The sequence below is a fragment of the Haliaeetus albicilla genome, chromosome 9 (assembly GCF_947461875.1).
Source record: "Haliaeetus albicilla chromosome 9, bHalAlb1.1, whole genome shotgun sequence".
In the NCBI taxonomy this organism is placed as follows: Eukaryota; Metazoa; Chordata; class Aves; order Accipitriformes; family Accipitridae; genus Haliaeetus; species Haliaeetus albicilla.
This window is the reverse complement of record NC_091491.1, coordinates 25,341,380-25,369,031: the sequence shown is the minus strand read 5'-3', so window position 1 is coordinate 25,369,031 and position 27,652 is coordinate 25,341,380. Positions and strand designations below refer to the sequence as shown.

At 40.9% G+C, this 27,652-nt stretch overlaps 1 protein-coding gene across 12 annotated transcripts; it reads right to left on the bottom strand.

Annotated features, from left to right (window-relative positions):
- Positions 1 to 1,681: 1,681 nt before the first annotated feature.
- On the bottom strand, positions 1,682 to 25,962 carry MFF (mitochondrial fission factor). Of its 12 annotated transcripts, XM_069792152.1 has the most exons (11): positions 25,705 to 25,962; positions 20,699 to 20,916; positions 19,527 to 19,699; positions 18,569 to 18,657; positions 14,518 to 14,592; positions 11,284 to 11,442; positions 8,891 to 8,908; positions 6,925 to 6,968; positions 5,579 to 5,641; positions 2,724 to 2,808; positions 1,682 to 2,358 (listed from the first exon to the last, which is right to left on the bottom strand). In XM_069792152.1, exons 2-10 carry the CDS (start codon positions 20,913 to 20,915, stop codon positions 2,756 to 2,758), a joined length of 891 nt encoding a protein of 296 aa, XP_069648253.1. In that variant the 5' UTR covers position 20,916; positions 25,705 to 25,962; the 3' UTR covers positions 1,682 to 2,358; positions 2,724 to 2,755. The 12 variants fall into 12 exon arrangements, with proteins under 12 accessions (XP_069648253.1, XP_069648247.1, XP_069648248.1 ...); XM_069792146.1 differs by lacking the exon at positions 6,925 to 6,968 and having other exon boundaries at positions 25,705 to 25,960; XM_069792147.1 differs by lacking the exons at positions 6,925 to 6,968; positions 25,705 to 25,962 and adding an exon at positions 23,354 to 23,376.
- Positions 25,963 to 27,652: the final 1,690 nt, after the last annotated feature.

Sequence of the window (27,652 nt, the reverse complement as noted above, 5' to 3'; positions counted from 1 at the left end):
CGGGCCTCTGCCCCCCGCCCCCCGCCGCCGCCGCCAGGAACGCGTCCCTCCGCGTCGTGCCGCCGGGCACACGGAGAACGCGCTCATCCTCCCGGCTGAGGAAGAACTGACAGCCCCCGCCGCGCACCGCGCGAGACGTTCTTAAAATCTGCTCTTCTTTTGGGTTTCACTTCCACTTGCAAGACAAAGTCTGGGTTTGCTCCCTTAAAGGAAGCTTCATTTTTTCCTATTACCTGTGCACCTCTTTGTAAAATCTCTAGGAGCCCTAACCCTCGTTTGCATCATCAGAGCTCACACAGTACACCTTTAAAGATCGCCTTATAAAATTTGTGAGAACACACAAAACGTGCAAAGCAGGCCCTTCCCTTCACGCTGTCTTTCACTAAAAGACAAAGGCACACGCTTCCAACGGTGACGGTAAGAAAATATGCGCGGCAAACGCCCTGAATAGCCAATGGAGTCACACAGTGAACAAAGCCTAAAACCAATATATGCAACAGCCAAATGCAGAAAAGCACGAGGAAGCAGGCGCAGCAGCCTATACAGTAGTGCAAAAGCCACGCAACACGGGCTACAATGCCCTATTTAACTTGACAGAACGTGAAATGTACGAGAGGAGCGTTCCTTAACCAGGCACTCACGGCGTAAGTATCCAACTCCTCAGGGCTTCTCCTGCTGGTGCATCCTGAACAATCTGTCCTCACCAGGGCACTGCCCACCGCCGCCGCCAAACCGCCGCCGCCAAACCGGAGCACGCAGCCAGCAGCTGCTCAGGAGTGCCAGCGACCGACCTTCCCAGCTGGTGGGCGTCTCTCTGCACAAAGGTAGCCCTGCCCTGGTACTGTTCCGCAGCCTTTGCTGCTGCAGGGCGAGCCAAGGACATTGCTGAAAGAGGCCCCACGTCCTTCTCTTCTGCAGCTGTTGGGTACCATCATCTCTTCACCAGCCTGTGTACTTCTGGAGCCCAGAAATGGCCCTGCACAGTGGTCTAGGTCTAGCTGTTCTAGGAAATGACCCCTTGGAAGCACTGTTTTGGCATCATTGCGTGTTCACTCACACGCTGACGCTTTTAGTTGTTTCATACACCCCCAGGGGAGGGGGTTGTGACTGCTACAGCACTGCACCTGAGTGGAAGCGGCAACTGCAGCCATACAGGGGCAGGAAGCCACTACTAACACACAGGGAGGCCGAGCTGCCCCCAGCAGTACCCTGCGTGGCTCACCACTCCCCCAGACCGTATCTACCAAAACAGGTGGTGGATCACAGGGCTGAACGGGATGTTTAAACTGACCACAGTATGTGGGGACACCAGGCTAACTTCCCATACCTGCGTACTCACCACACACACCGAGAACAACTCCACAAGATGCAGGGGATGGTAGCATGCAGCAGGCTAGCAGCAGCCCACCTGCTGCTTTTGAGTTGTTCAGTCCATCACTGCTACTTACTTCAAAGACTGACAGTTTAGATGAACCCTGAAATAAATTTTCTTAAAATAATATTAAACAATGATTTGGCATTTTTTTGAGAGAGTTTTATTAACTACATCAGTCTCTTGTACTCCATAATCTTTTGATCACTCACAGACTGACTTGCTTAAAAATGTATTTTATAGAAAAACATCTGCAAAATTAAAGCTAAAAAAAACCAAAAAACATATTACACCTCTGGACAATCTGCATGTTAGCAAAGAATTCCTTTTATTATTTGACCTGAATATGTGCTTAAACAAGGGACATACTCATGAAACAGGGCACACTCCTTGAATATGGCACACCTCAAACTACTCAGACTAAAGGAAAACTAGGTGCAATCATGTTTAATTGCATCTAACAACAGAACAATAAAAACTACTTTTTATTCCTTTGTTTTTATATTTTTTTCCAAACCCATTCCATTTGTTCACTTCCCACCACAACAAAACATCCAGTGGTTACTCCTGTAGGTCACTGTCCTTACATTGCATGAAGCAAACTTCATATCGGCTGATCCATATTTACATTGAAGCATGCAAAGGAGGATACTGCAAGTATTTGCAATGCAAATCTATTAAATACATTGTAACTGAACAACAAGGTGTCCCATTAACACTGCAATTCTATAGCCTTTATCTGTGGTGGAAGTTTCCAGTGTATGAATTATAAAACTGCATACAATTCAGAAACAGGAACAAAGAATTTTTCCAATTGTTTGTATTTTCAACTACTAAATCTTTGAGAGCTGTGTCTAGCGCCGAAACCAAAGCCAGCTATTGAGTAGCCAGAAAGCTACAGTAATTGAATACATGATCATTTCCCTTTTAGCACGCTCTTTGTTTTCTTCTTCCAGAAGTTGTAGACGGCGATTAAGTTTGATTATCTAAAAAACAAATAAAGGCTTTTAATACTTCATTAAAAGTTGCCAGACTTTCTAGAAGCTTCTGAATAGCCATGTAAAATTAGTTTCTTGGACAGATGGATTTTAAACACTTGATAATTTCACTTTCTATCTTCAATCACTAGTAATCAGCTCTTCCTGTCCCTAATAATTAGGAACAGAAATGGTGTTGGACTCTCCAGATTCCCAGAACAATACTGGATACAAGAGGGCAGTCCAGCAGAGGTACAGAGGGGATCCCTCACCATGTCTGTTATGGATACCTTTGCAGCCACACAGAACACCTGTTCCCCCATTTTACCACTACAGCTTTTTCTTAATATTACCAACTACTATGCTTTACATACCTGTCTTCTTAAGGAAGCAGCATCTACAACTGTCATGTCATCTGGTGTTCCCTCAAGCGTAGTATCCAAGTTGGAAAGACCGTATCTATCAAATAAGGGAGATAGCTTAGCTGTCTCATCCATGCAAAGATTAGCAAGTACCATATTTTATCAACATTCTAGTAGAAGTATTTTTTTGGTGGTGACGAAGAGAAGAATTATAAAACTTTTTTTCCAGCTTTTAGAGTTGTCTATCTCAATAGGATCCTAACTGAATAAGGCACAAACGCATACGAAGTGGGTAAGTACTTGACTGAATCTGGGTTTATTGCTCTCCACATTCAAATATTTGTGAAGATTCTCCACACAGACAGACTTCTTGTTGTCACCTGGTCTCTCAAAAGACTGTTTCCAGTTATTTAACTGATTAATGAAGCCTGAAAACTGCCTGAGCTAAAACGCCAAAGTTGCAAGAGGCCTGGCAACAGATCAGAAATAACCAAATGAAGACTTGGAAAGAACTGCGTGTCTTATGCTCGGTACCTACTTAAATATCCCAAGTGGACACCTACTGAGACTAATAATCTCAGTCACATTCATCTCAGTATTTCAGGCAGAGAACCTTACAAATAAAGAGTCTAGTGCAGAGTCACTGAACTTTGTGTGCATTAGCAAGGTTGCTCCCAGAGCACCTCTCAGTTTTCTCAATGTAGCGATTCAGAGAAAGCAGTAGTCTAACTCCAGGGCAAGTTAATTAAATCTGGCATATTTATTATCAGTTGGGAACTGGCAGAAAGTCTACACAAAGTATGTGTTTTGATCATCCAAATGCTACCTCTTAACCAGATTCTTTTCCAACAACTAACAGGTAAAAGTAATTCCCAATGCTGCACCTACCACTGAGTTTCTCACTTCCTATCTTAAAACCTCAGTTTCCCGTATTAGTTCCCTGTGACTTGCTTTCTCATTAGGACATACGAACAACTGCTGCAAACAGCTTAGGAAAGAGAACAAAATAATGTCAAGGCTGCCAAATTCACAACAAAATACACCTAAAAGAATGTTTAGCATTTAATGACAGTTAATGGTCAACTTCAACTAACATGAATATGAGTAGAATTCCTGAAGCTTGCAGAATGCACTTAAGTGCAGATACTACTTTTGCACTGCACGTTCTTTCATCACTTTCAGCAAACTTCTATAAAATGCCCTCAGCTCAGGCAAGATTTCCCTCCCTGCCCCCGCCAACTTGTCAAAAGTTTTCCTGTATTATTGTTCATTAATATATTGTTTCTAAATAAGAACTGCTGTTTCTAGATGAGAGTTGCATTAGTCTGGACTTAAATAACAATGAGAACCTTGAGCAACACTGTATAAAAGATAGGAAGTTAATTATGTTTTGATCCATGTTTTTGGGGGTTGAAGGGTATACAGGAATAGGGAAACCTTCTCCAGGTTTTATCCTGGGTTTAGGATAAAAACAGCTTTTAGTAAGGGAATAGTCAAATAAGCAATTGTCTGTCAACAGACTCATAGCTGTTTTAAAAACAGTATGAGACAAAAAAAGTTTTGGCAACTCCTTTTGTTAGAAAAAGATTTTCTCATTAAGGCTATTATTAATTTTTTTTTATTCTAAGGAGACTTCAAACATTCACTTAACTATAATTTATGCTATTTACTACTTGTAGTTCTTTCAGTTTGGGCAATATTAAAAAGACTGAAACTGTTGTAGTTTGCTTGGGTTTTGGGTTTTTTTTGTTTGTTCGTTTGTTTGTTTTTTATTTCCTCAGTGCTGTAAAGCTCACATTGCTAATTCAGCAACATTGTTTTAAAATAAACCTAAGTTAATTATAAAACAATTTGAACATTTCTACTGTTAAAAAAAAAGTCTGAAGCTTTGCACAAACAAAAAAAAAAATCAAATTTTTCTTACTACTACAGGTCCTCTGAAAGCCAAAGATATTTCCAGGGAGCGTGTTTTTGTAGCCATTGTTTTATTTGTAGCAGATGGTAAAAAAATTAGAAAAGTCTACTAGATCCACAGTATAGTTGTCCCTCACCATCTCTTGGGAAAAGCAGAGAGGCTCATCATTTCAGTGAGATGGGCAGTCCTCCCTCCCAGGTCAGATAAATGTAATATAAAGTCACAGTATAACACTGCTGCTCTACCAACTTCCAAACTGTTCCAGGTATTAAATCAAGAGGGTTACCAGCAAGAAATCCCTTGAGGTAATCTCTTGGACTGTTACAAAAACTGAATTCTTGTGTTAGAGAAGAATCACCTGCTTGAATCCAGTGTCTACTTAAGCACAAATGTAATCTCCATTTGGATGAAAACACAGAAGTGTAGTGGCAAATGGGAACAACAGATGCAGAAGGGACTATTTTTTTTTTTCCCTTCATTCTGACCATGAGATTATGTGTCAATCTTATAACCAGTTCCACTGAAATTATGTCAGTCCGCCAAGATAATGGCAGTGAAGAGGCATCCAGCTACAACTAACAATCACAGGCATGTTACTGAGAACACCTGGAAAAAATAAGGTGATGCAAGGCCAAATTTTCTAGGAATAAAAATATGAAACTCACTGCTAAATAGGAAATACCTGAAGTATACTGGTAATGTAATTTAACAGCCTCCCCTTGCACATTACTTTGAGTCAGAATTCTGGAGCACATTATATCTATTAGACAAGTGAGGTCTTTGCAGGTGACTTGGATGGGTAAGGAATAAAGGCCTGAAATATCTCAAGTTGAGAGGGAGGATAGCAGTAAGCATTGTGTTTTAAAATAAGGACACTAGAAACAGGGAAGCGGAAGTCTGAATTTTAGAATCTAAATTAGTGGATCATGACTAACAAAAAAACACTCTTTACCTGGTGTTGTCATGATGAGGGTTAGAAGAAGTGGTAGCAGCTGACCCACCACGTAACACTGGCCTACAGCAGGTTTTTGTAGATAGAAAGCACAAGACAGAAACAGGAAATGACAAACAGAGGTAAGAGGTAAAACACACAGAACAAGGGAACATCAAAATACTTCCACTTATATCGTATAATGTTTCAATACAATATAATATCTATTTAATTTGTTGTAAATTGCACTTTCACATTTCTCTCATTCAGATTTAATCAACACTGAATGTTTATGTAGCTAAGACATGTAGGCAAATTTTGGTTGATACAGCTTCATTCATGGAGGACAAATGCTGGAATAGAGGTTTGGGTGGAGGTTATCAGCCTTATAAAACAACCAAGGGAAACTTCAGGTTTAAAAAAAAAAATCCACCCAAACCCCCACCCAACAACAATGGGGGGAGGGCAAGTATCTACACATACTTATAAAAGCCTTTTTAATCATTCTTTCCTCCCTCTAGGGAAAGGGGAGATTTGTCTTTTCTTTATTCATCTGTGCTAGATGTAATTCAGAAAGCCTGGGCTAGCAGCCTAAGGACCACATATAGTTTGAAGGGAGGTAGATCTCTCCAGGAAGAAGTGACTAAAAGCTTCGAGTAGATGGTATGAACATCCTTGTAAGTGTTGCTCTTTCTTTTCCTTTTCTTTCTAGGCAGAGAGGAATAAAAGGTACAGCTTTTAAAGTTGCTGCAACTATGTAATATGCACTAACTTTGCAATAAGAAGTTACTGTGTCCCAGTTTACAGAAGATGCGAATACCAGCAGTACCGTCTGACAAAAGTGGTACTGTGTGTTTTCAGTACCTCTGGTAACGAGGCATTAGCGTTCCACATCTATGATGTGTAACAAACTGTTCAAGAGTCTGAAATCTTTTTTCAGTTTCTTCCATTTTCCCAATGCCAACAGGAGGCACTTGTACCATGCATTTAAACCATGTATACTCCAGGCTATAAAATTAAAGACAAAGACAATCTAGGTATGAAGATCTTTATGGCAGGTACATGTAGGAAGCAGAGGCTTGGTGCTGAGGTGGCTGGGAGAACACTGTGGCCTAGCCTGAAAACAAGCAAGAACCATGCAAAAACATCACAACCACTAGTTTCATTTAATAGGAGCAGGATCTGGGAGCATTAGCAAACTCTGCTACCCGATCCAATACTTACTGGGACTAGGTCCTACTCTAATCAGCACCATTAAGTGCAGACCACAATGTTTTTCCATCTAGCACATAAGACAAGCCAGCGGGATGTGTTTTACAAAACAGAAACCCCCATTCCCAATACGTACAATAAAAGAATATTCTTACCTAAATGCATGAGGTCTTGCAGAAAGTTACCAAAAAAGGTATTCCTATTTTTTAATCAGAGAAATAATTCAGCTAGTCTAAAGTCTTGTCTGACAGATGCTAGAACTAAATACTTCAAGAAAGCATAAGAAATTCAGCAAACAGCAGCTACAGAAAAGGTCTGTGAACATAAGTCACCTGTAATTAATTGGTAGATATGTGAACGCCAGCTTGTCAGCATCCAACAGGCATTTCCCACATCATCTGACATAGGACAACAACATTTGGATTTTGTGTAATGAAAACGATAGGTCTCAAATGCTCTCTAAACTCTTGGACTCTGTGGTATTTCATGGCAAAGTTTTACAGCTGTTGTAGAACTAATCAATACTAACTAATTCACACTACCCTTCCTAAGGAAAGCCACAAGCTTGGAGGTAGCTGAGGGCTACAGCAAGGAACAAAACTAGAGCACTCTGGGATCTGTGCAAATCAGGAACTTAATCTAAGCTAAAGACAAGTCTTTAATCCTACTTTTCAACACAGCCAGGCTGTTAAGAAGCTGCACATGATTTCTTCCTTTTCTTTGCAGTTCACATTTTATTTCTTTACAGGTGGACCCCAAAGGATCACCAGAATATTCCCCTGCCTCTCCCGCACTTTTTACTTGCTTGGTTTTATAGATCAACAAAAAAATTCATTATATAGATCACAGCGGCCTCATAACTGAGATCACTTTACCCCTAAATCAGCACCAAGTTTTTTGGTAAATACAGAATGCACAAGTATAATATAGTCAAGCTATTCAATACATGGCCTTCTGTAAAAAACTGAGTAAAAGTACATTAAAACTTTAAATTTTCTGGCTACTTCTGTCAATTCCATCCTAAACATTAACACATGATCAGAAGAAGCCATAACTCTGAGGCCATGTATACTCAACACTTAACCATTTCACTGCAAATACAGCAGCAGCCTGAAACATGAAGGGAATGCACAGTAATACAACTTAATAACAGTGGGAAAACAGGCAGTAAGGCAATGACCAAATGAATCTGGTCTGCCTTCCGCTGCTTAGAGCTGAGCATGCAATGGAAATACCACAGTAATGATGCAATCATAAACACAAGGCATGGACAATCTAGGCACCTGGGTCCAACTTCCATCATTTCTGTGCATGTGCACAGGGGACCGAGGCCAGCACGTTTGCTTTGTTCAGCAGAGGTAGCAGCTATGTTCACCTATCACTGTACTTTAACACACCTCTGGAAATCTCAGAAAAGCTATAAGAATGGGCAATAATGGGCCATAAGTTCCAGACGTGAACTGGGTAAGGAGTTCAGCTTCTGAAGTACCAAAATTATTGGTGCACTGAAGAATCAGTGACTGGATGAAACTGCTCTCCTCACTTGTCTCGGTGCTTCAATAAAGCAATAGGCTATGGCTATTCCCATGCTTCTTCGCATCTGCAGACTCATTTCATTTTCTTCTGAACTATATTACCCCAATCCAAAGTAATGTGTAGCCCTCTTCAATTGTCTTAACTCACATTGCATTTTATTTCTACCATGAAAAATATCATTAACTTGCTCAATACAAAAAGTGATCTCATAACACCTCAAGATATAATTATGTGGGTGAAGTTTGGCATTGAAGAAGGATAGTGGCTTTTTAGAATGGGCTATCCTGAAGAAAAAAAAATAGTAATAAATTTCCATAGTTTTTTCTCCTAAATAAAAAGGTATTGACCCAAGAGATGAAGAATAGTTCAGATAAAGTACAGATTTCAACACAACTCTATTCAGATATGAAATCGCCTTTTTTCCTGCATTTAAGACATCACTAAAATCTCCTTAAACGCAGGGCTGGGTTTTTTGTTGCCTAGACCATAAAAGATCAATCTTTAAAAGACACTAGGTATAGGCCCTACAGTCATTTGACAGAAACTGAAACAGAAAAATGGTTAGAACTGGAAAACAAAACTGACCTATTGTCCTTGTCCAAGCTGAAGGAAATGCAAGAGTAAACAGTGTAAACAGTGATCATTAAATTGTTACCCATTTAAATAACCTATTATGCGAGCAGTGCTGGCTAAACTAGGCATAATTCATAATCTGCAGCAGTATAATCAGCACCTACCGTTAGCAGTTTTAGTAGATTGGAAAATATTTTGAAAAAAGCAAGCCATGAAACAAGTTAAAAATATTTCCAGTGAGTAACTCATAGTCAGATCTTGTTCATTTTAAAAGATCTCTTGTAGTATTAAGCATAAAATGTTAAAATAGATAAGATTTTGAGATAGAAAGCACGTTACACAGAGCAAAAGAACAGAGTGCAGGGTTGGAGCAATTTAAAATGAACAATATTTTGCAACCATGCAAGTGGATCATCCAAATTTCACATTCCTACGCCAGCTGAAGAGTAATGGTGGGTATCTAAACACCCAACCACAAAGAATACACTTTCACCCCATTGAAAAGTTCATTATTTTGGCACCTATTTGTTCATAGGTGACTAGAAACAGGTTTCCCATTTCTTCTAGGAAGGTTAGTAAGAACACTTCAAAAATTAACCCAAACCAGGAAGAGTAATGCAGCTTTTGAAGTATTCAGAACCCCAGAAATTTTCTGATAACTGAAGTTGAAAGTGTATGTGTGCATATGTGTATGTTTTCCAGAATCCAAGAAAACATGGGCAAGAACATGCCTAACTGAAGCCAGGAATAAAACCTGTTAGCTTCATTGCAGACTGGGGAAAGGGCTAGAATTTCTTTCTATATTTTAACAAGGACTTGGCACAGTATCCATAAGTGCTATTATTCACAGACAGTAGAATTCCTCCTTATCTACGAGCTTTAATTTTGTAAAACAAAACAAACTTGTAATTCCATCTAATGTTTAATTTGACAAGGAAAAAAGGTATTGCTATCCAACTGTTGACAGGCATCAAAATTTTAACAGCTCCAGCCTGAAATTTCATAGGATTAAGTCAGGGTTAAGCACCCAACTCACAGAATTTCAAGGGGAACTACACAGCTAATTTATTTTTGTGGGGTTTTTTTTGTTTTTTTAAGTCCCAGTTTAAGAACATAAAGCCCAGCAAGACTGGAGTTCTCTACAATTCAGGAATGCTAATATGGGCATTTACATCAGGTCAGCAAGCACGGTGAGCTACAGGAGGTGCCAGTTTGGAAAGTGACTGCAAACACACAGACATTCACAATAAGATTGGCTTGATAGTCACATTTTATTACCAAAACAACTAGAGAGCAAATCATTTTACTTCAGACTATAAAGTATTAAGAGTGCTGCTGGGATATTAGCAATCAGAGGCAGATGGCAAATTCCAAAGAACTTTCTAGCACAGGCCACACTGAAGGGCTGCAGGAGGAATGAGCAGTACCTCCCAATGTTCTTGCCAACTATCTCCTCTAATTCGACCTCTTGGCAAGCCCTAGAGGTCTCGACTAGAGACTAATTGTGCAATTTTTACCTGAACCTCTGTGCTAGCATACTGTTGAAATGAAAATTGCTTTTGGTAAATTGACCTTGCCATTATTAGTCTTTATAAATATTTCTATAGTGTTAAACATGCCATTCTTGTAACGCTTAGAAGTGCCAAATCAAAACAGTCCAAGGATACATCAAGTGGGCAAAACTTCACTGAAGAGAATGGAAATACAGTGATTGCCATGAGGCTTGGGTTTGGCTCATTACCTTTCGAAGTATCATCTTATCCATAAAACAGAGACAGCATTAAACAGAGGAGCAACCAGCTTCTCGGTATGCATTGCCTTTCTTGCTCTCAGCATCCAGCAAAGTGGTCACCATCAGTCATGTATCAACCAGAGATAACTATTCCCAATATAAACAGAAACAGCCTAAAGTCTTGACACATTATCAAAAGCAGTGTCTACAATGCCTTGCATAATATTCTACCCTGTTCTACCCTCAAATTTCTGCACATTTGTTTCAATGCTTTATGACAACATCAACCCAATCTTATTGATTTGCACCACTGCTCACCAACAGAAAAGCAGAAGACAAGGCTAATAAATTTGCAAGCTCAGGGTCAAGTATTAGTTGCAGAAAACACTGACAATCTGGGAACAGCAAAATCCCTTTCAGTCACAGACTAACACTTCCTATTTTGATTTTTATTTGGAAGGAAACCAAAACAATGCTATATTTGACTGAAACAGAAGCATTTTGAAATGTGAATTTTGGACAATTAAATTGCTTATGAATAGTGAAAGCAAAGGAAAGCAAAAGCAAATAATTTAATCTCATTATTTTGTAAACAGAAACCAAACTCCACTAAAAAGGAGAAAAGAAAAAAGAAAAGCAGTAAAAGCTGGCAGAATCAGTGACAACCAATCACCTGCGGTTTTCATCCAGCACATCCAAGACCTGCTGGTAAGCCCTACGAGTGGAAGACTGGATAAACGACAAAATGCCACGAGCAGAGTAAAGATTAGTTCCATCTTCAGGTAACATATTGGGAGGACAGACACGAGCCTGTTGCAGTGATGGTGTCACACTGTTCGTACAAGCATAGTAAATGAAGAGAGAAATACTATAGTCAGATTTTAAATTAAAAAAAGCTTTTCAGATAGACCCCATTCCAAAATGCTTATTGCTTGCTTTTGGTTTACCCTTCTCCCACCACTATAAGGTAACACTCCCAAGTTCTAGTAGCGTAGGGATCATGAGCTACATTTATCTATGTTCTTCAGAAACAAACACAAGTAATAATCCAAGGACACAGTTTTGATCTGTTACACAAGTTAATTTTAGAAAGTCCTTGTCCAGCTAAACCTGTACCTGTTGAAGTCAGTATTCAAGTTGTCACTGACATCAGTGAGAAAAGTGTTTTTACAAGCATTGGCATTTTAAGAAAATTCTACACATAATCTCTTTTCAAAACACAAGCCTTTTTCAATAAGGAGAATCTCACACAGAGCCTCTTCAACAATAATTTTTCTTCAAGCTGTGACTAAAGATCAAGATAGTATTTTGATTTGCACATGAACCAAGTTTAAAGGCAACTGCAAGAAATTAAAAAAAACAACACAATTCATATCCCAGTGAAAACAAATTACATGATCTTTTTGACTGTGATGCAAAAATAATATTTAAAATACACAGGATTGAAATTCAAACATGACCATTTGGATTATGCAAACCTCACCTCCATCAGACAGAAATTAGTTTTGATAAATTGCCTTTGATTTGCTCATGTTTCTTGAAAGAAAGTCGGGTGCTTGACTGATACCAGTCATTATTTATTACCTAAACTGCAGATATCTTTTTATGCTGCTGTAGACTACATTTGGACAAGAGAAAGTAAAAAGGAAGAGACATCAATAAACATCTATGTTGCTTCTTTACAGCTTTTATCGTTCTCCAAGACTTACGGAATCCATCTTTCTCTTCTACTTCTGATGACTTCTTTGCAATCAATGGTAGTGGTCACACCCACTCATTTTACTCTTGAATTGCACTGGAAATGCCAATATTTACTAGAAAAATATCCAGCTTTTTTCATATATCCAGATCTCTTTCAAATATCTAGATCTTTTTTCACTAGAAAAAAGAAGCAGGGGCAAGTATGGAAATATCACCACTAAAGTGAATTTATGAGAATTTCTACTCCTTTGTGGATTTGCTGGTTTGAGGGAAATTAGGTAAGAGCTGAAGGTTTCAACTTAGAGCATGTTATACATTAAAAGTAATTTTTCCTGTTCATCACTTCAGAGATTTACAGAATAGGCTGAAAGACAGCTTAAAAAGAGTTAACAAACAGGTTTTAGACATATTGCAAATTAGAAGTTATTGTGGAATTCCTGTTGTCCCGAATGGTATTAAATACCACAGTGATATTATTTGCATACAAAGTCTTCTGTAGGTACTGAAAAAAAAAAATCCCCCAAAACTATTTAACTAAAACTGCATAAAATTCCCTAGAAGAAAGTTACATGTGCCGATTAAATGGAAAGCATCTATAATAAGGAAAAATCAAGGCGGCCTTCAGAACTAGATAATTCCTAACCCCATGGTCTAGTCCCTGGGCTACTTTATGCTTATTGTTTTATAGGTGGCTTGTAAGAAAAGGCAGTTCCAAGAGATTACTTCATTCATTTTAAGATATTACTTAACTCTTACTTAAGAGAATGTTTAGTTTCTTAAATGATTTAATTATTTAAAAGATTATTTGCTCCTGAATATGAGCTAAACTGTACAGCTACATGAAATTACTCAAATTTTCTCCACAAAGGCTGTTGCTAATTTTAATATGCTTCTAAAGTCCATAGTTTGAGACTGACCTCTCTCTTCCTTTCTGTCTGAAAGTGAGAATAACTCTGTGAACGGCTGAAATGTCAGAATTAAGGAACATGGGGGGACAAAGAAAAAAAAAAAAACCAAAACCAAATAAGCCAAATATTTCTTCTATCTTCCCCTTTCAGGATTCAAAATTATTGTCCTGTAAACACGTGGTAGTCCTTTGGACTATGTCAGAGACCATGGACAAGAAATATTATGAAGGACATATCCGATATATAAATCGGCCAAGATGACATAAGAAAAAAATCTCTAACATAAGGAAAATTCTCTACATTTAGTACGACTACTTATCATTAGACATTGTGGCTATCCCCCTTTTCTCCTCCATTTCTAGTTAAATGGTCTTAGTCCTAGGTATAATTTTTTTTTAATTTCTGAGAAGAATTCTTATATACAGCTCCAGCCACTTATTTTAGCACTCCCTGGTTAAAAACACCAGTCAATTCCAGAGTTTGGAACTAAAACAAACAACACAGAATTACAGAAGTTACTATGGAAGAGCACAGTAACATTCTGCTATATGCAGAGTTTTTAGTTTAGGAGTAATCTCCCCTAAACCTTCTCAAAGCATTTGTGATATACACAGGGTTTATTTCAGATATTTCTCCAAGTTACAGTTCTGAATTATCAAATGAGAGGTAAGCAGATTTAACTAATTAAGGTTACTTTAAATTCAGCCACATAGACTGTATTCTCATTAAAGACATGCACACCATCACCTTTCCCTCCACAACTAGCATGAAGAACAGAATTTCTCAAACCGTGAAACTGAACTCTCTAGAGAGATGTGTTTTTCTAAGGGATAGGCTGGAGCAGAAAAAAAATAAATTAAATGCCATCCCCTTTTCCATGTGCTCTTGGTGGTTTGTTGACTTCCAATGCAGAAGTGGAATCCCTGCAGTCAACATTTGCTGGCAACGGCCAACAAAAAGCTTTGTTTCTCCAGCTATTCAAAAACAGCCAAAGAACAAAGAATCAAAATATAAAGCTATTTTGAAATTTAATTTTTCTTTACAAATCGGTTCTTAGTTGAAGCTGTCCCTTTCATTTGCCATCAGGTATTTTTCCCTGTTCTTTACACAGGGAAACTATTTGGTGAAGTTTGAGAAACCCTGAAGCAAAATTAGAAACCACACATTCAGTGTAGCGAAGGTTGTTTCAAATTTTATATTCTAAACTACAGGTACTTAGTCAGAAAATTAGTACTGCAGAGAGCTACATAATTAAACACACTCTTGATTTTCATATACCAGGTAACATTTAGGCTTACGTGCAATCCTTAGTCGAAAGAGGTGACTGGAACCGTGGCATTTTATTTCTTGGGACAGTATCTGATCTGTGCCACCTTGAATAATAATTGTAATCTCTTAAGTAAGCATCCTTACAAATAGAGGGATTGTAATTTAGAGAGCTGTCATTGCTACGCAGATAGATAGTTATTGTACAAGCAGGTGCCAACTTGTTAGTCTCATTTTTTTTAAAAGCATTTGAGAATTACTGTCTTTAGTGAAGCCCAGCTCCCAAAAAACTCTCAGAACTGTCTCTGCATGGAACTGCATGACAAGAAGAAAAAAGCCAACAGAAAAGAAACAACTATCTGTACCATGTAGAGAACACTGTGATAGGGAACCCAGCCAACTCTTTCACTTCAATCTGACAATCTGTTCCAGAATGTTTAATTTTTTCACTTTGTAGGGCAAGCACTGGAATTTTGTGCAGTACATCTGAACATTTTGTCCAAGAACAACAGTGTCCTAGATTAAAACTTGAGTATTATAGTCCTATTTAGAAAACAAAGGTTTTAAAAGGCAGTGCTCCGTGTGCCTTTTCAATGGAGTCCTAATCACAGCATCTGAGTAGACTATATAATATCAAGAAGCTGACTCAAGGATGTAAGAGAAACAAGCATTTAAAAAAAAAATTTTTTTTCAGATAGGAATTAAATATTTTAAGTAAAACGTGGACTCTCCTATCTGAAGATGTGAACCAGACTCACACAAGCACAGGAATAAAGAGCTGATCTTTGTCAAATCAGAGTACCACAGTATTTGTTACTGCAGAAGTAAAGTACTTAGACATTATTTGAACTTAAAAGTCAAGCCAGTTTTGATGAAGCAGCAACGTATCATTACAGTAATTAGAACAAAGATTATTTTTTTCAGCCAACAACACTGGAAAAACAAACTTTAGGAGCAGCTGGTTTCTTGTGGCTTTGTACCACTGTAAAAAAATGCTATTTCTAGACAGTAAAGAAATTTCAGCATGATATAAATGAGGTAACAGCTGTACAATTACATTTTCTGTAGTGCAAAGAATAAATTTGTAGTAGAATTTATCTACTTAAATGGTCTAATTTATCAACCTGGAAGCTAAACTTAGAAGACATGCATCATATTTACTATGAACCTCTAATAGAAATAGTAGCCTATAAGCTAGGTGATAGCCAGTACCATCTGATGTAGCATAATTTACATCAAGCAGGTTGGTTTGCTTGTATTGCCTATTTTGAGCCATACAATAACACTTCCACATGGATAGCTTCTCTAAGTAGCTACCACAGCGAAAACAGAATGCCACCTTATCAATTTTGTTTGTAGAATCACTACTTCTCATTTTATTTACACAAAACTTGCAAATTTTTTGTACTTTACAGTGTATTTCCTGCGGGCCTAAATTGTGAGGAAACAAGAGCCAAGAGATACCTTTTTCACCAAGTACAAAAGGCTTGGCTTTCCTGCATTTGTGCGAGCCATAAAAGTTCCACCGTGAACATAAGTGTTTTTGTAATCGGAATTCACAGAACATTCTCCTGAGAGTTAGCCAGGTACACAGTCACATTCTCCACTTGGAGATTGACAAAGCCTGGATGAGGGAGAAATGCCACACTCAGCATCACTGAGAGTGCCACAGCATGTTCAAAGTGATCTCTCTTTTTGGATCATACTGAGTCAGAAGAAGCAATGATGACAGAAAAAGAAGCAATTTCTAGGAACCTCAATGGTTTCAAAGCAGATGATCTACACATTAGGCACAGCATAACTTCTGTCATAAGAAAACAAGTTACTTGGGCAGATGAGAGACAAATGGAGTTCTACTAAAATACGTTATCTGCAGGTCAGCAAGTGTGGAATGCTGCAGTGAAGAAAGATAGCTTCTTCCACATGGGCAGCGGAGCGCGCAGATAAAGCAGGCTTAATATTAGCTAGCTGTTATTTTTCATCCAAACAAAAGAGAAGAGATCCTGGATCAATCTAAAGTTTATATAATTTTCCTAAAAGACATTCATGATGGAAACTGCTTGGCATCAGAAGTTTGATTTATTTGACAGACATTATGCAGGCACTAGCATGGGCATCAAGAGAGGAAAACTAATCTCCAGATGTGTCATAATTTCCTGGCTTTTGTAAGTGATAAAGTGAATCATGTAAGCTACTAGTAATATGTTTGTTGATCACATCGTTTTTAAATTTACAGGATTCCAGGAACGTATTGTATTGCTAGGCCTCTGAAGGACTGCTAGTAGATTAATAAACTGTGACAGCAAATAATATTCAGACCATTTAAAACCAGTAATTCTATACATAGCTACTGAGCAACAGCAAAGCACAGAGGTGAGTTTTACAGATTTAGGATTTTTGGATTCAAGAAGTCCAAACATACATGAGAAATCTGACACCAACTGGATATATCCAGTCAGAGCTTATCTTGCCAGTTTCTCAGATGGCTGGCTGGGCACACACAGCCCATGCCTTTCAGAAGGCTAAACTAACCTGGGGAGCAAGGATAAAGTGATTTCAAGAAATCGCAAGAATTCATATGCCATCTGTTTTTCCTTTAAGTGCAACACATCAAAGACTGGCAAAGCAGAGCTGGTAACATCAAAGGGGTAAACTTTCACAAGCAGCTTCCATCACATGAAGACCATCTATTCCAGTACGCATTATGTGCAAGTGAAAGCCATTCCTGCAGTGAAATTCTAGTATGTCCAGTTCAACAGGACATGACTGATGACTGATAACACAGGCAACTTGGGCACTTAGTAGGCTGATAGAACATTTGGAGACCGAGCTGATCAGGAGCTCAAGGATGTGAACCTAGTTTTGCCAGCTCAGTGAATATATATGACTCAGTGGACTTGAGTACCTAGACATGTGCAATCTATAAAATTTTATGAACCAAAAGTCTGATTAAGAAGAGGAAGATATGCAACATTTTCATGAAGATCTGGAGGAAGAGAAGAATTGTAACATGTCTGGAACATGCATCAGAGTACAGTTCACCAGTTTTAGACTAACAGGTAGACAGATATGTAGTACATGTAGTAACTCCTAGTGTCCCTGCTGTAAATAGAAAAAACCAGACATTTCTAGGACATAACTCACTTGATCTATTTTAGACTAAAAATAGGTAGACCCAAAGTAGGTCATGCACTTATTTCCATCAAATTACTGAAAATTAAGTTTATGGTGACTTAGCTATAGTGTTATACAGTCTATACTGGGACAGACGAATCCCATCTTTTAGGTCTTAAATCTAAGAACCTTTCAACAGGGGAAAGTATTCTTTACAGTAACTGTATTACGAATCTTATTATATATGAGTTTTAAATGTTACATTGCAAAAGCAGTTATTGCCAGGTGGAAAGATGCTGTCACTCAGAATAAACCGTGATTAATCAAAGACTATCATATGTAATAAAAATATACAGACTTATATGTCTTCAGAAAACACCGTAAGAATTGCTACCTCAGATGGTAACAATAGATGAAGTTTCCAATTCTAAATGCTACTTGCCATTTTGGTCTCAAAAGATTAAGGTATATACTCACAGATTCCAATACATTAAGTACATTGACACCAAGGAAAAATGACTTATTCTAATATTCATGAGGAAATACATGTATTCCTTCTTCTATGAATGAAACCCATTATAATATCAACAGTGAGAGAACTGGGAACATTTTGATGTACAAAGAACTCAATTTCCTGAAAATTCAGAGGGGGTGTGGGGGGGTGGGAATTATACCAGCTCAGAAACCGAAAAATCTGAAGTAACGATTCATGATAACTGGTGAAATCAACTTGAGCCCACAAACACTTCCACCCATCCACTGCAAGAAAATACTTCACAAATGAGTCACCTCACTAAACAAAAAGCATAGAAATGAAGAAAAATGCTGGCCTTATAATACTTAAAATTATGTACTTGCCATAACATATGAAATATTAGTTGGAAAAAAACAAATAATGAGGAGATAAGGGACAAAGGAAATATGTAACAAAGCTGTGGCTGTGTCCCTGCACCCTGTTACTCTACTCACATGGAATCATTTCGGGCCAGCTGGCCATTCTGTCGAGTGGCGTTTTCACTCATGGAACGTTCTCTCTTCAGCCTTCCCACTGATCGAACCTGCATAAAAGGGGAGAAAGAGGGAGATAAAAACCAGGGAATTTCAGGAGACACTTAATGATTTGCATTGAAGATTGTAAGTTAGACCTGCCCTTAGATACAAAGGCATGTTTTCACGGGTTTTGCAATAATTAGGAAGAAAACAACTGATGACAGAATCTGATGCGGGTACGTGTAAAACCAAGGTCCAAACTTATTGCAATCCTGTTATCTATCCACATGATCTGATGCCAATAGTATGAACAAACAGAATTTTGAATATTTAAGAAAGCAATATTATGTTTAATATTACTTCCTATCACCAGAGATAATTATATTTCTACTGTATTTTCTGAGTCAATAGAATATGCAGCTTCATAAATATTTTTCAGTTTTTAAGATGTCAATTACCATCATCCACCCGGATGCCAATGTTATACCATTCTTTGAAGTCGGTTTTCAGTTTTGTTAAAACTCACTCATTCTATGTGATGGTGTATCATCTGTTCATGAATTCCAAAGGTTAACTATACATGTTAAAAGAATCTTAGTTTGTTTTCTGATAACCTGCAAATTAAAAAAATCTTGCAGCTTTCCCTTCAATCAAAAGGATTTTTTTGTTAAAAGTATTTTTAGTTCTAATTATGACTTCATTTTTGTAAGTACTGTGTAAATTTACTGAACATGGCAACCTCTAGCCACCTGCCAGTTAAATATCGAACTTCAAAGTCATACTTAGAACTACTACAGTGCTAATAAAAATATTTTTCTATTTTCCCAACTTATGTTAGCACCAAGTAGGTCTGTACCACAGTAGAGGAATCAACGGTCATTTCGCTTTCTTTAATAGAATGCTTCTCAACTAAGGAAAAAGCAAAATAAGTACTAGCCTCTTCATTTTGAGGTGTCTGCTGTGGAGGTTTTTCTAGGTCCAAAAAATCTAGCGGTCGATCACTAAGAGAAATAACACGAGGAGGAGTTTTCAATGCCAGTGGTTTGAATGGAGTAGACTGAAGAAGGTCAAGGTCTGGTGGTCTGGAAAATGGAATGTCTTCACTATTACCTGCAAGAACATCAGTTGTCAATAGAAAGCAAGCTGTTCTGAGGCCTGAGGGCTAATGTTCAAGTTCAAAAAGACATCACGTCAGTTACTTCCCCTGACTATGCCAAATAATTAAGTGTACCTTTCTTTAACAGGGCTTTTATGTTAAAAACTATGGTCAAAGCTCTCATAAAGACCCCACTAATTGACACTTACTTGAGCAGTTTCTCCGAGAACAATGATCCTGAGTAATCCTGAGCAGTATCAACTGTTATTGCAAGTGAGGGCACTTTTAATTTCAAAACATAGTCCTATAAAAGTGTATTTGTTTAGAAATACAGTGACTGGGGATGTGAAGATGTGTCTCTCTCAAAGCATAAAATATATGTATGTCACACTGTTGTGGTTTAATCCCAGCCAGCAACTAAGCACCACACAGCCGCTCACTCACTCCCCCCCCCGCCCCGCCCAGTGGGATGGTTTGCAAATTGTAAGGCCTTCAGCAGTTCCAGGTCTGTCACTGTAAAGCCCATGACAATAAATACTAAAGTAGTACTGATAGAGTCCACCCAATAATAGACAGATCCTTAATGTAATTAGCATTCTGATTATAATCAAACACATTTTGGATGACTAATATATAGTACAGCCCCCAAACTTATCATAGTTACTTTAGCTTATAGTTAATAAAGAAAAATCAGGTGTAAATCAATAAACATTATATACTTTTGCTCCAGAAATGGTTTAGTAAGATTAAAAGTCATGAATTAAACTTTCTGTTCATAATTCATTCCTTAATTGTCTCCACTACAAGCTACACCAAAACTATTCATGGAACATTTTCAGGGTTTAAGAAACTTCCTAAGTCAAAGTTGATGAGCAGTAACTGTTTGAAAACCAGAAAGCATTTTACAGGTTTTTCTTTTAAAAATATATCAGTATATATTTTTGTCCATCCAGAAATTTGGGGAATTTATGTAAATTTTTGCCTATTTTTCTTTTATTGAGATGCAGACATACCTGCCACTACAATCCGCTCTGGAACCTGCATAGTTACACTGGCATTTGGAAATCCTTCTTGGACGCCCTTCTCAAGGTCAGCATTTTGAGGAGCTACTTTGAGTTTTTCCGGGACCCTCATGCGCTGACTAATTCCTTCGGTGTATTCCATTTCATACTGAAGGCGATTAATTTCTGCCATCTCAGCAGCTGGAGATGGGAATGCAGCCCCACTCATTCTGGCAAAAGAAAACCAAAAGCTATAATAGTAATATAGGAAATCAGCAGAAAGCGTGTAAAAGAAACTCTTTGCTCTGATTACTAAGCAAGTGGTAGATCATCCTAACTGAACAGACTCATATAGAGAAACAAATTATACAATAAAATTCATCGGAAGTGTAGTCACAAGAAGTTGAGAGTTGAAGGCAATGACAGAAGAACAAATTGATGCTGTAGGCAATACTCAAAGCTGCACTGAAGATCCTCAAATTGAGTTGTGACAAAACACAGAAATTCTGCATGAAACGTACTATTCCTGCACTGGCTGGCAACAAAAAAAACCCAAACCAACAAACCAAAAAGAATTGGTAGGATTGGCAGGAAATCTATTCAGGATTGGAAAGAAATCTGAAATATTGATCTGTATTTACACAGATCCAGTGTATTGGCATTTGAGAAAATGGATGAAGTCTTACAAAACTGCATGTTGAAGTAAGGGAACAAAAGAAAAGGCTTGGCTTGGGGAGCAGCCTTCTGCTCACTGTCAGTCACCCAGATCTCACTCCATCTTACAAGGACAAAGTTCCATATCAAAAGCCTGTCAAATCAGTTTGAAAACCTAGCATATTCATAACCCATTCCCAATCACAAGCAATTCTGTAAACTTCTCACTTCTGAATTTTTCTGTAAATGAAAATCTTACTTTTGCAGAACAGATACAAGATGGGCAGAGAGCAAACAAGACTTTAAACTTAAAAGGGTTTGCCAATACTTTATATACACATCTTCCTAGAAAAGGAGGGGGACTTCATATGAAGCAGTAGAGGAATTTCCTAGAAACTGGGCTGTGAGAAACTTACTAATACAGTAATTGCTGAGAGCCGTATGGAAGACAAAGACCAAGATAACTGGGTTTTTTTAGGTTAGGTTTTAAGATGGAAGGAAAAAGAAATCCTAGAGCTGGACTTGGAGATGGGCTGGAAGGGGGCTGCTGATGGAAACTGTGGGCTGGAAAGGGAACTCGGATAGCTGGGAGAAGTTGTTCATCTGGACAGTGACTAGTGGACTTGCTGATGGCTCAGACCAAGATTATGGTTATGGGCTTGGTTAAGACAGAAACATCCTGGAGCTGCAGTTAGAGTGGGGCTGGAAAGGGGGTCCCAGAGGAAACTGTGAGCTGCAAGGAATACTCGGTTGTGAGAAACTTTTCATCCAGGCAATGGCTGGGGGGCCTTGTCAACAGCTCAGACTGAGATAATGGTTATTTTGGGGGTTAGGATTGAGAGAAATATACATTTCTATACATATATGTACACACACAATATGTAAATACAGTTTTCCTGGCAAATCTGCCTATGGGAAGCATAGCTTACTCTAGCAAGAAATCTTGTAGTGGTATTGCTTGAAGTCGTTCCCTAAATGAAATGATCTATCCTGGCAAAAAGGCAGGTTTTGCCACTATAATTGCAACTACATTCTTTTACTATTTTTGGCAGCAAGGCTATGTCTGTTGCTGCGTGTGTGCTTTCATAAGCTGAACATGCAGAACTTTGCGAACAAAATGCCTCAGTGCAGACCATCTCTGTGGCAGGTAAGAGGGACCACAAGCCATTTCTCCCACCATCACAGAGAAGCAATACTTTCTGTATTTATCAATAAAACCTCAAACTAATAGTAACCTTCAGACCACAGAAAGAAGTACACAGAAGGATCTGGATTGTGTAACACTATTTTAAATGCACAGATTTAGTATATTCAAGATGCGATCCACTTGGCAATCCACCCTGGGATCCTCAGTGTTATTTTCAGGACTTCCTATCACCACAAATCAAATGAAAGAACCTCATTAATCTCAAAGTCTCACTGCAGCACAGTAGGAGAACTGGGGATCAGGGAGAAGGGAAGAAGGTCATTGTTCTACGTAAATCTAAAAAAAAAAAAAAAAGTTATAAGGGAAATACCTGAAGTGATGCAGATTTAATCCATCTGTATTCTTACTGTTTGTATGTATCAAGTGAAAGGAACTGGAATAACCAATTTGATTAGAAATAAACGCTTTGTAGGAGTTCAAGAGGTGCTTAAGCAGCTGTGTCTCTTCCAAGTTCTTAAGATTTCATTTTGGGGTTTTTTTTGTCCCTGCCCTTTGGTATTGCAGGCTAGATTTGTCCCTCTTGCAAGACATTGGCTAGATCAGCCAGTGACGTGAACAAAGTACAGAGTCTTCTGACATTTCCACATTGCAAAAGGTGCTTTTCATTTCAAAACATGGTCTATGATTGGTAAAGCATTTCCAGATTGACAGGAGTAAAAATCATGATGTCAATAAAGAGACTGAATTTTAAGAAGATCTTAAAAGTACCCAGAGCATCTACTGGCAGCAGCTTAAAGAATAGTTATTGCTCACAAGACTTGACAAAAGGTGTTTCACTGCTTGTTCACTTTCTCATTTTGAAATACCTGTATGGCTCTAATTTTTGCAATCAAGTATCACTATACTGCAGCAGTAGCAGTGTTTACACCACAGCTTCCCCAAAGTTTAGCATTACTTTCATACGTAAGTCTGCGTGACAACTGCTTTCCAGCTGTAAGGTAAAACACACACAAAAAAGGACAGCATTAGAACAGTGGGTTTGTTTATAAACTATTTATAAACTAAATAGCACTGTGTGGGTTTAGCTGTACTTGCTGAGGACCTACAGATACAATATCTGAATGTCTTCCTACTCTTGCCTACTTCTCATCTACTTGCATCATTGAGAATCATGTTTGCTGTCAAAGTGATTTCAACTTTTACCCCTTTTTACAAGAGAACAGCAAAACAAGAAACAGATTTCAGCAACAGCAAACTTAAAATATTTCAACAGAGCCTGATAACAAAACCCCAACTATTTAAAAAGAACAGAAATCAAAGTTATGTTTTCTATAATGTTCTTGTTACGCAAAGCATTTTACAGAAGACATTAATAATAAATCAGGGAGAAGGAGGATTGATATTTACAGAATTACGTAGCTCTAGAGGCATGAGAGTAGAAAATAAGTCTGAGAATGATAAGATAATAAAAATACAATCACAAATACAGGATAAAGGCCAGAGAGCAGCTGAAGCACAAATGAGCATCAGTGGCATTTAACGAAAGACAGAAAGGAGAAAATCCAGAGGAGGATAAGGGAAGAGAGAGCAAGAGGACTTATACAAGGTGAATTATATGCGTTCAGAAAGACATAGGGGTACCTCCTTCTCCCTCTCCTAAACAAGAACGTCAACAGAAGAGATGGGGAGGAAGCAATGCATACAAAGCTGAAGGATGACTTTTTGTCAGCATTCTGGCAATAATCAGACATTGGCCATATCTGTGCCGCAACTGGGAATGTTATGCACAGAGTGGAAGTCGGAGTAAATCTGAGATATATGAAGATGAGTACTGGTAACAGTACAGCCGTGCCAGCACTGAGATCAGAGCAGGTTTTACAACCTACACAGAACTAATTGTAACTTCTCCAGCTACATTACTGTTTGTTCCTGATGTGGCTACTTTACTTACAGCTAATGTGTTCAGGTGCACAGAAGCTACAGAGTGCTCCTTTGGCAAGGGTCTAGATATCCTTTGACAAGTAAAAGGGGAAGAGGAGGACTTAAAGCAGAGTTAAAGACATGTATTATAGGACCCGGAGGGCCCTATTATGGGACCCTAAAACTGTCAGAACATATATCACAGAGGCATTTGGAATCAGAGGCTATGAAATAACAAAGCACTAATGGAACAATTTGAGGGGAAGGAGAGCTAGGCGTAGGCTAAATGCCGAAAGCTGTTCTGCACAGCAGTTACATGCGTTGAACTTTTAACAATACATTACCCTCTCTCCTTAGCACAAGGATGATGTGAACAAAAAAACCGTCTGTTACAGACGAACAAGGCTATGGGATCACAAAAACACTGAAGGCTGCATTCTTTCAAGTTTGCTTTACTCCAGCTGAAGGTTTTAACGCAAACACCTTTTTTTTTTCTTTTCTTTTTTTTCCCTTAACAGAAAAAAACACTGGAAACGTTAGAAGGAAACAAATCGCCACAGTCTGACAACCATTTCTCTGAAACACCCAAACACTCGCTGCGTTGTGACAGCGTTAAGAGCATTCGGCAACAGACCCCGTCAGCCAATAACGTGAGAAGGTAAACGGGGAACGGGGCGCTCCGGAGGGCACGGGCGCCCTCGGCGTGCTCAGGCGCTCGCTCCCCGCCGCCCGCGGCGCCCCGCGGGTGTCCGCGCTGACGGGGGCTCCCCGTGAGGGCCGAGCCTCCGAAGGACGCGTCCGGGGCCGCTGCCAGCCTCCAGCTGCGCAAGGCGGCTGCGAGCGGCGCCCGGTCCCGCTACTAAAGCGTTTCCAGTAACGGGCTGGGAGCACCGGGCGTGCGAGGGCGGGCAGCGGCACCCGGCACCGGAGGGAAGGGACGGCCGCCACCGGGGCGACGGGCGGAAGCGCCCGGGGAGCCGAAGGGGTGCCCCGCGGCGCGGCGGGGAAGCGGGGGCGCCGGCGGCGGCGGGCCGAGGCAGGCGGGGAGGCAGGGGGCGAAGAGCGGAGCTGGGGCAGGAGGGGCCCTGAGCCACGGGGGCCGCGGCGGCGGCAACGGGGCCGAGAGGGAAAACGGTAGCGGGGGCGGCTCAGGCTGAGGGGACGGACGGCTGCGAGGGCGGGGGAGGGGCAGGCCCGCGCCCCGCAGGCGGGGGCGCCCCGCGGCCAGGCCGAGCCCCGCCCCGCCCCCGGCACAACCTGGAGACGCCGCCGCCAGGCCCCGGCGGCCCGTACTCACCCAGAGCGGCGGGAAGGCGGCCGGCGAGCCGAGCCCAGCCCTGCCCTGCCCTGCCCTGCCTGCCCCGGCCGGGCCGCTCCTGCCGCGCTCCGGACACTCGCGCTGCCTCCCGCGGGCGGACGGACGCGGAGGGGAAGGGGGCGCTAAGCGGAGCGACGCGCTTCCACCCCGCTCCTCAGGTAAGACGCAAAAACCGGCCCGCTTGTCCCCATCGGGCTCCCGTAAGGGCTGCCGGGCCGGGGACCGCGCGTCATGTGACCGAAAGAGGGCGGAAGCGGCTCTCGCTGGCGCCTCACGTGCGAGGGGGCCGGAGGGCATCCATTTTTAGTGAGGGAAGGCGGGCGCCGCGCAGGCGCGCTGGGCGGCGGACCCAGGCCGCGGGGCAAGGTCGCCCGCGGGGCAAGGTCGCCCGCGCCCGGCGCTCGGCGGAGGAGCGTGGCCGGGGGCTGCCCTGCGGGCGAGGGGGTCGGAAGGGGTGCTTGCAGCCGGCGTGGGGCCCAGGGCAAGCGGCGCCGCCGTCTCGGCGACCCGCGGGCCGGAGGGAGCGGTTCGGTGGCCGGCCGCGCCTCCCGCCCGAGCGCGAAGGGTGGCAGTTAGCGGCGCAGGTCTCTGCCCGGAGGGACCGCGTTTAACTCGTGGCTGAAGCTTCTGACGGCCTTCTGCCCGCCTGCATGAAGGGCAAGCCGCTCGCCTTGGTTAGTCGGTTGGCGTGGTGCCGCCCTGGAGCCGGGACCGTTGGTGCCTCCGCGGCTCCTCGGCTGAGCCTCACGGTAGCCGGTGGTGCCCGAGGGGAAGGAACTTGGGCAGCGCTGACCGCAGGTGCCGGCAGAGCCAGGACCCTCCGCTCCAGCGCCTGGACCGCTCCGGCTGCCCACTGCCGCCCACGGCTCGCCCCTGCTGAAACCACTCCATCTCTTCCATGTTGACTCTCGAGCGGCAGAGCCTCGTGTGGGGCACTCGCACTCTCTGCTGATAACCCGTGTGCCGTGGTGGATGAACGTGCCGTTGCGATATAGAAGCGTGAAGATCCAATTAATGTTAAGTGGGTAGAAAATCCGGCTCGGTGTGTGACAAACCTGGCATACTGCCCTCACGTGCGAGGGCAAACAGCCAGTCGCCTCGGGGCACGTTTTCTGAAAGACGGGTAGTTGCCTAACTACCGCTCCAAAGCAACTGCACACTTCAAAAAAACCAGCCGCTCGTAATCATCACAAAGGTCGTCCTTTTCTATGTCAATCACCACCCCACTAGCATTACGTAAAATTTGTCAGCAAAAACAGTTGACAGAGTCACCCAGTTCCTGTCCCGCTTAAACCCAGCTTGCACATCAATTCTGACTAGCAGAGGACCATCTCCTTATGTTGGTAAACCACTTCTACCAATTTGCTAAAATGGAGCAAGGCGCAGTAGTGATGGGACCCAAACTGACTTCAGCATGCAACAGTCCAACATTACACACCATTCTCCTCCTGCGCCCAGTGTCACCCACCCACCGCGCTGCACCAAAACCCAATCCTGCTCTGCTGACTGAGCGGACTTCACCTATTCCCTCCTGCTCAGAAAGACTGGTGTGACAGATGGAGGCCAAAGACGGGGCCTGAATGAACTCAACGAATGTTTTATAGAGATGGCCCACAGACTAAGGGAATGATACACACACAGATTATATATATATTTATATCTCAAAGGACAGGAAAGGTGATGGTGATTAATTGGGATGTAAAGCATGGGACCTGAGCATGATGTAAATGGTATAAAATAAGGGGTGGATACTGTCCTGGTTTCAGCTGGGATAGTTAATTTTCTTTGTAGTAGCTGGTATAGTGTTCTGTTTTGGATTCAGTATGAGAAGAACACTGATAACACACTGATGTTTTCAGCTGTTGCTAAGTATGTTTATTAAAGTCAAGGATTTTTCAGCTTCTCATGTCTAGCCAGCAAGAAGGCT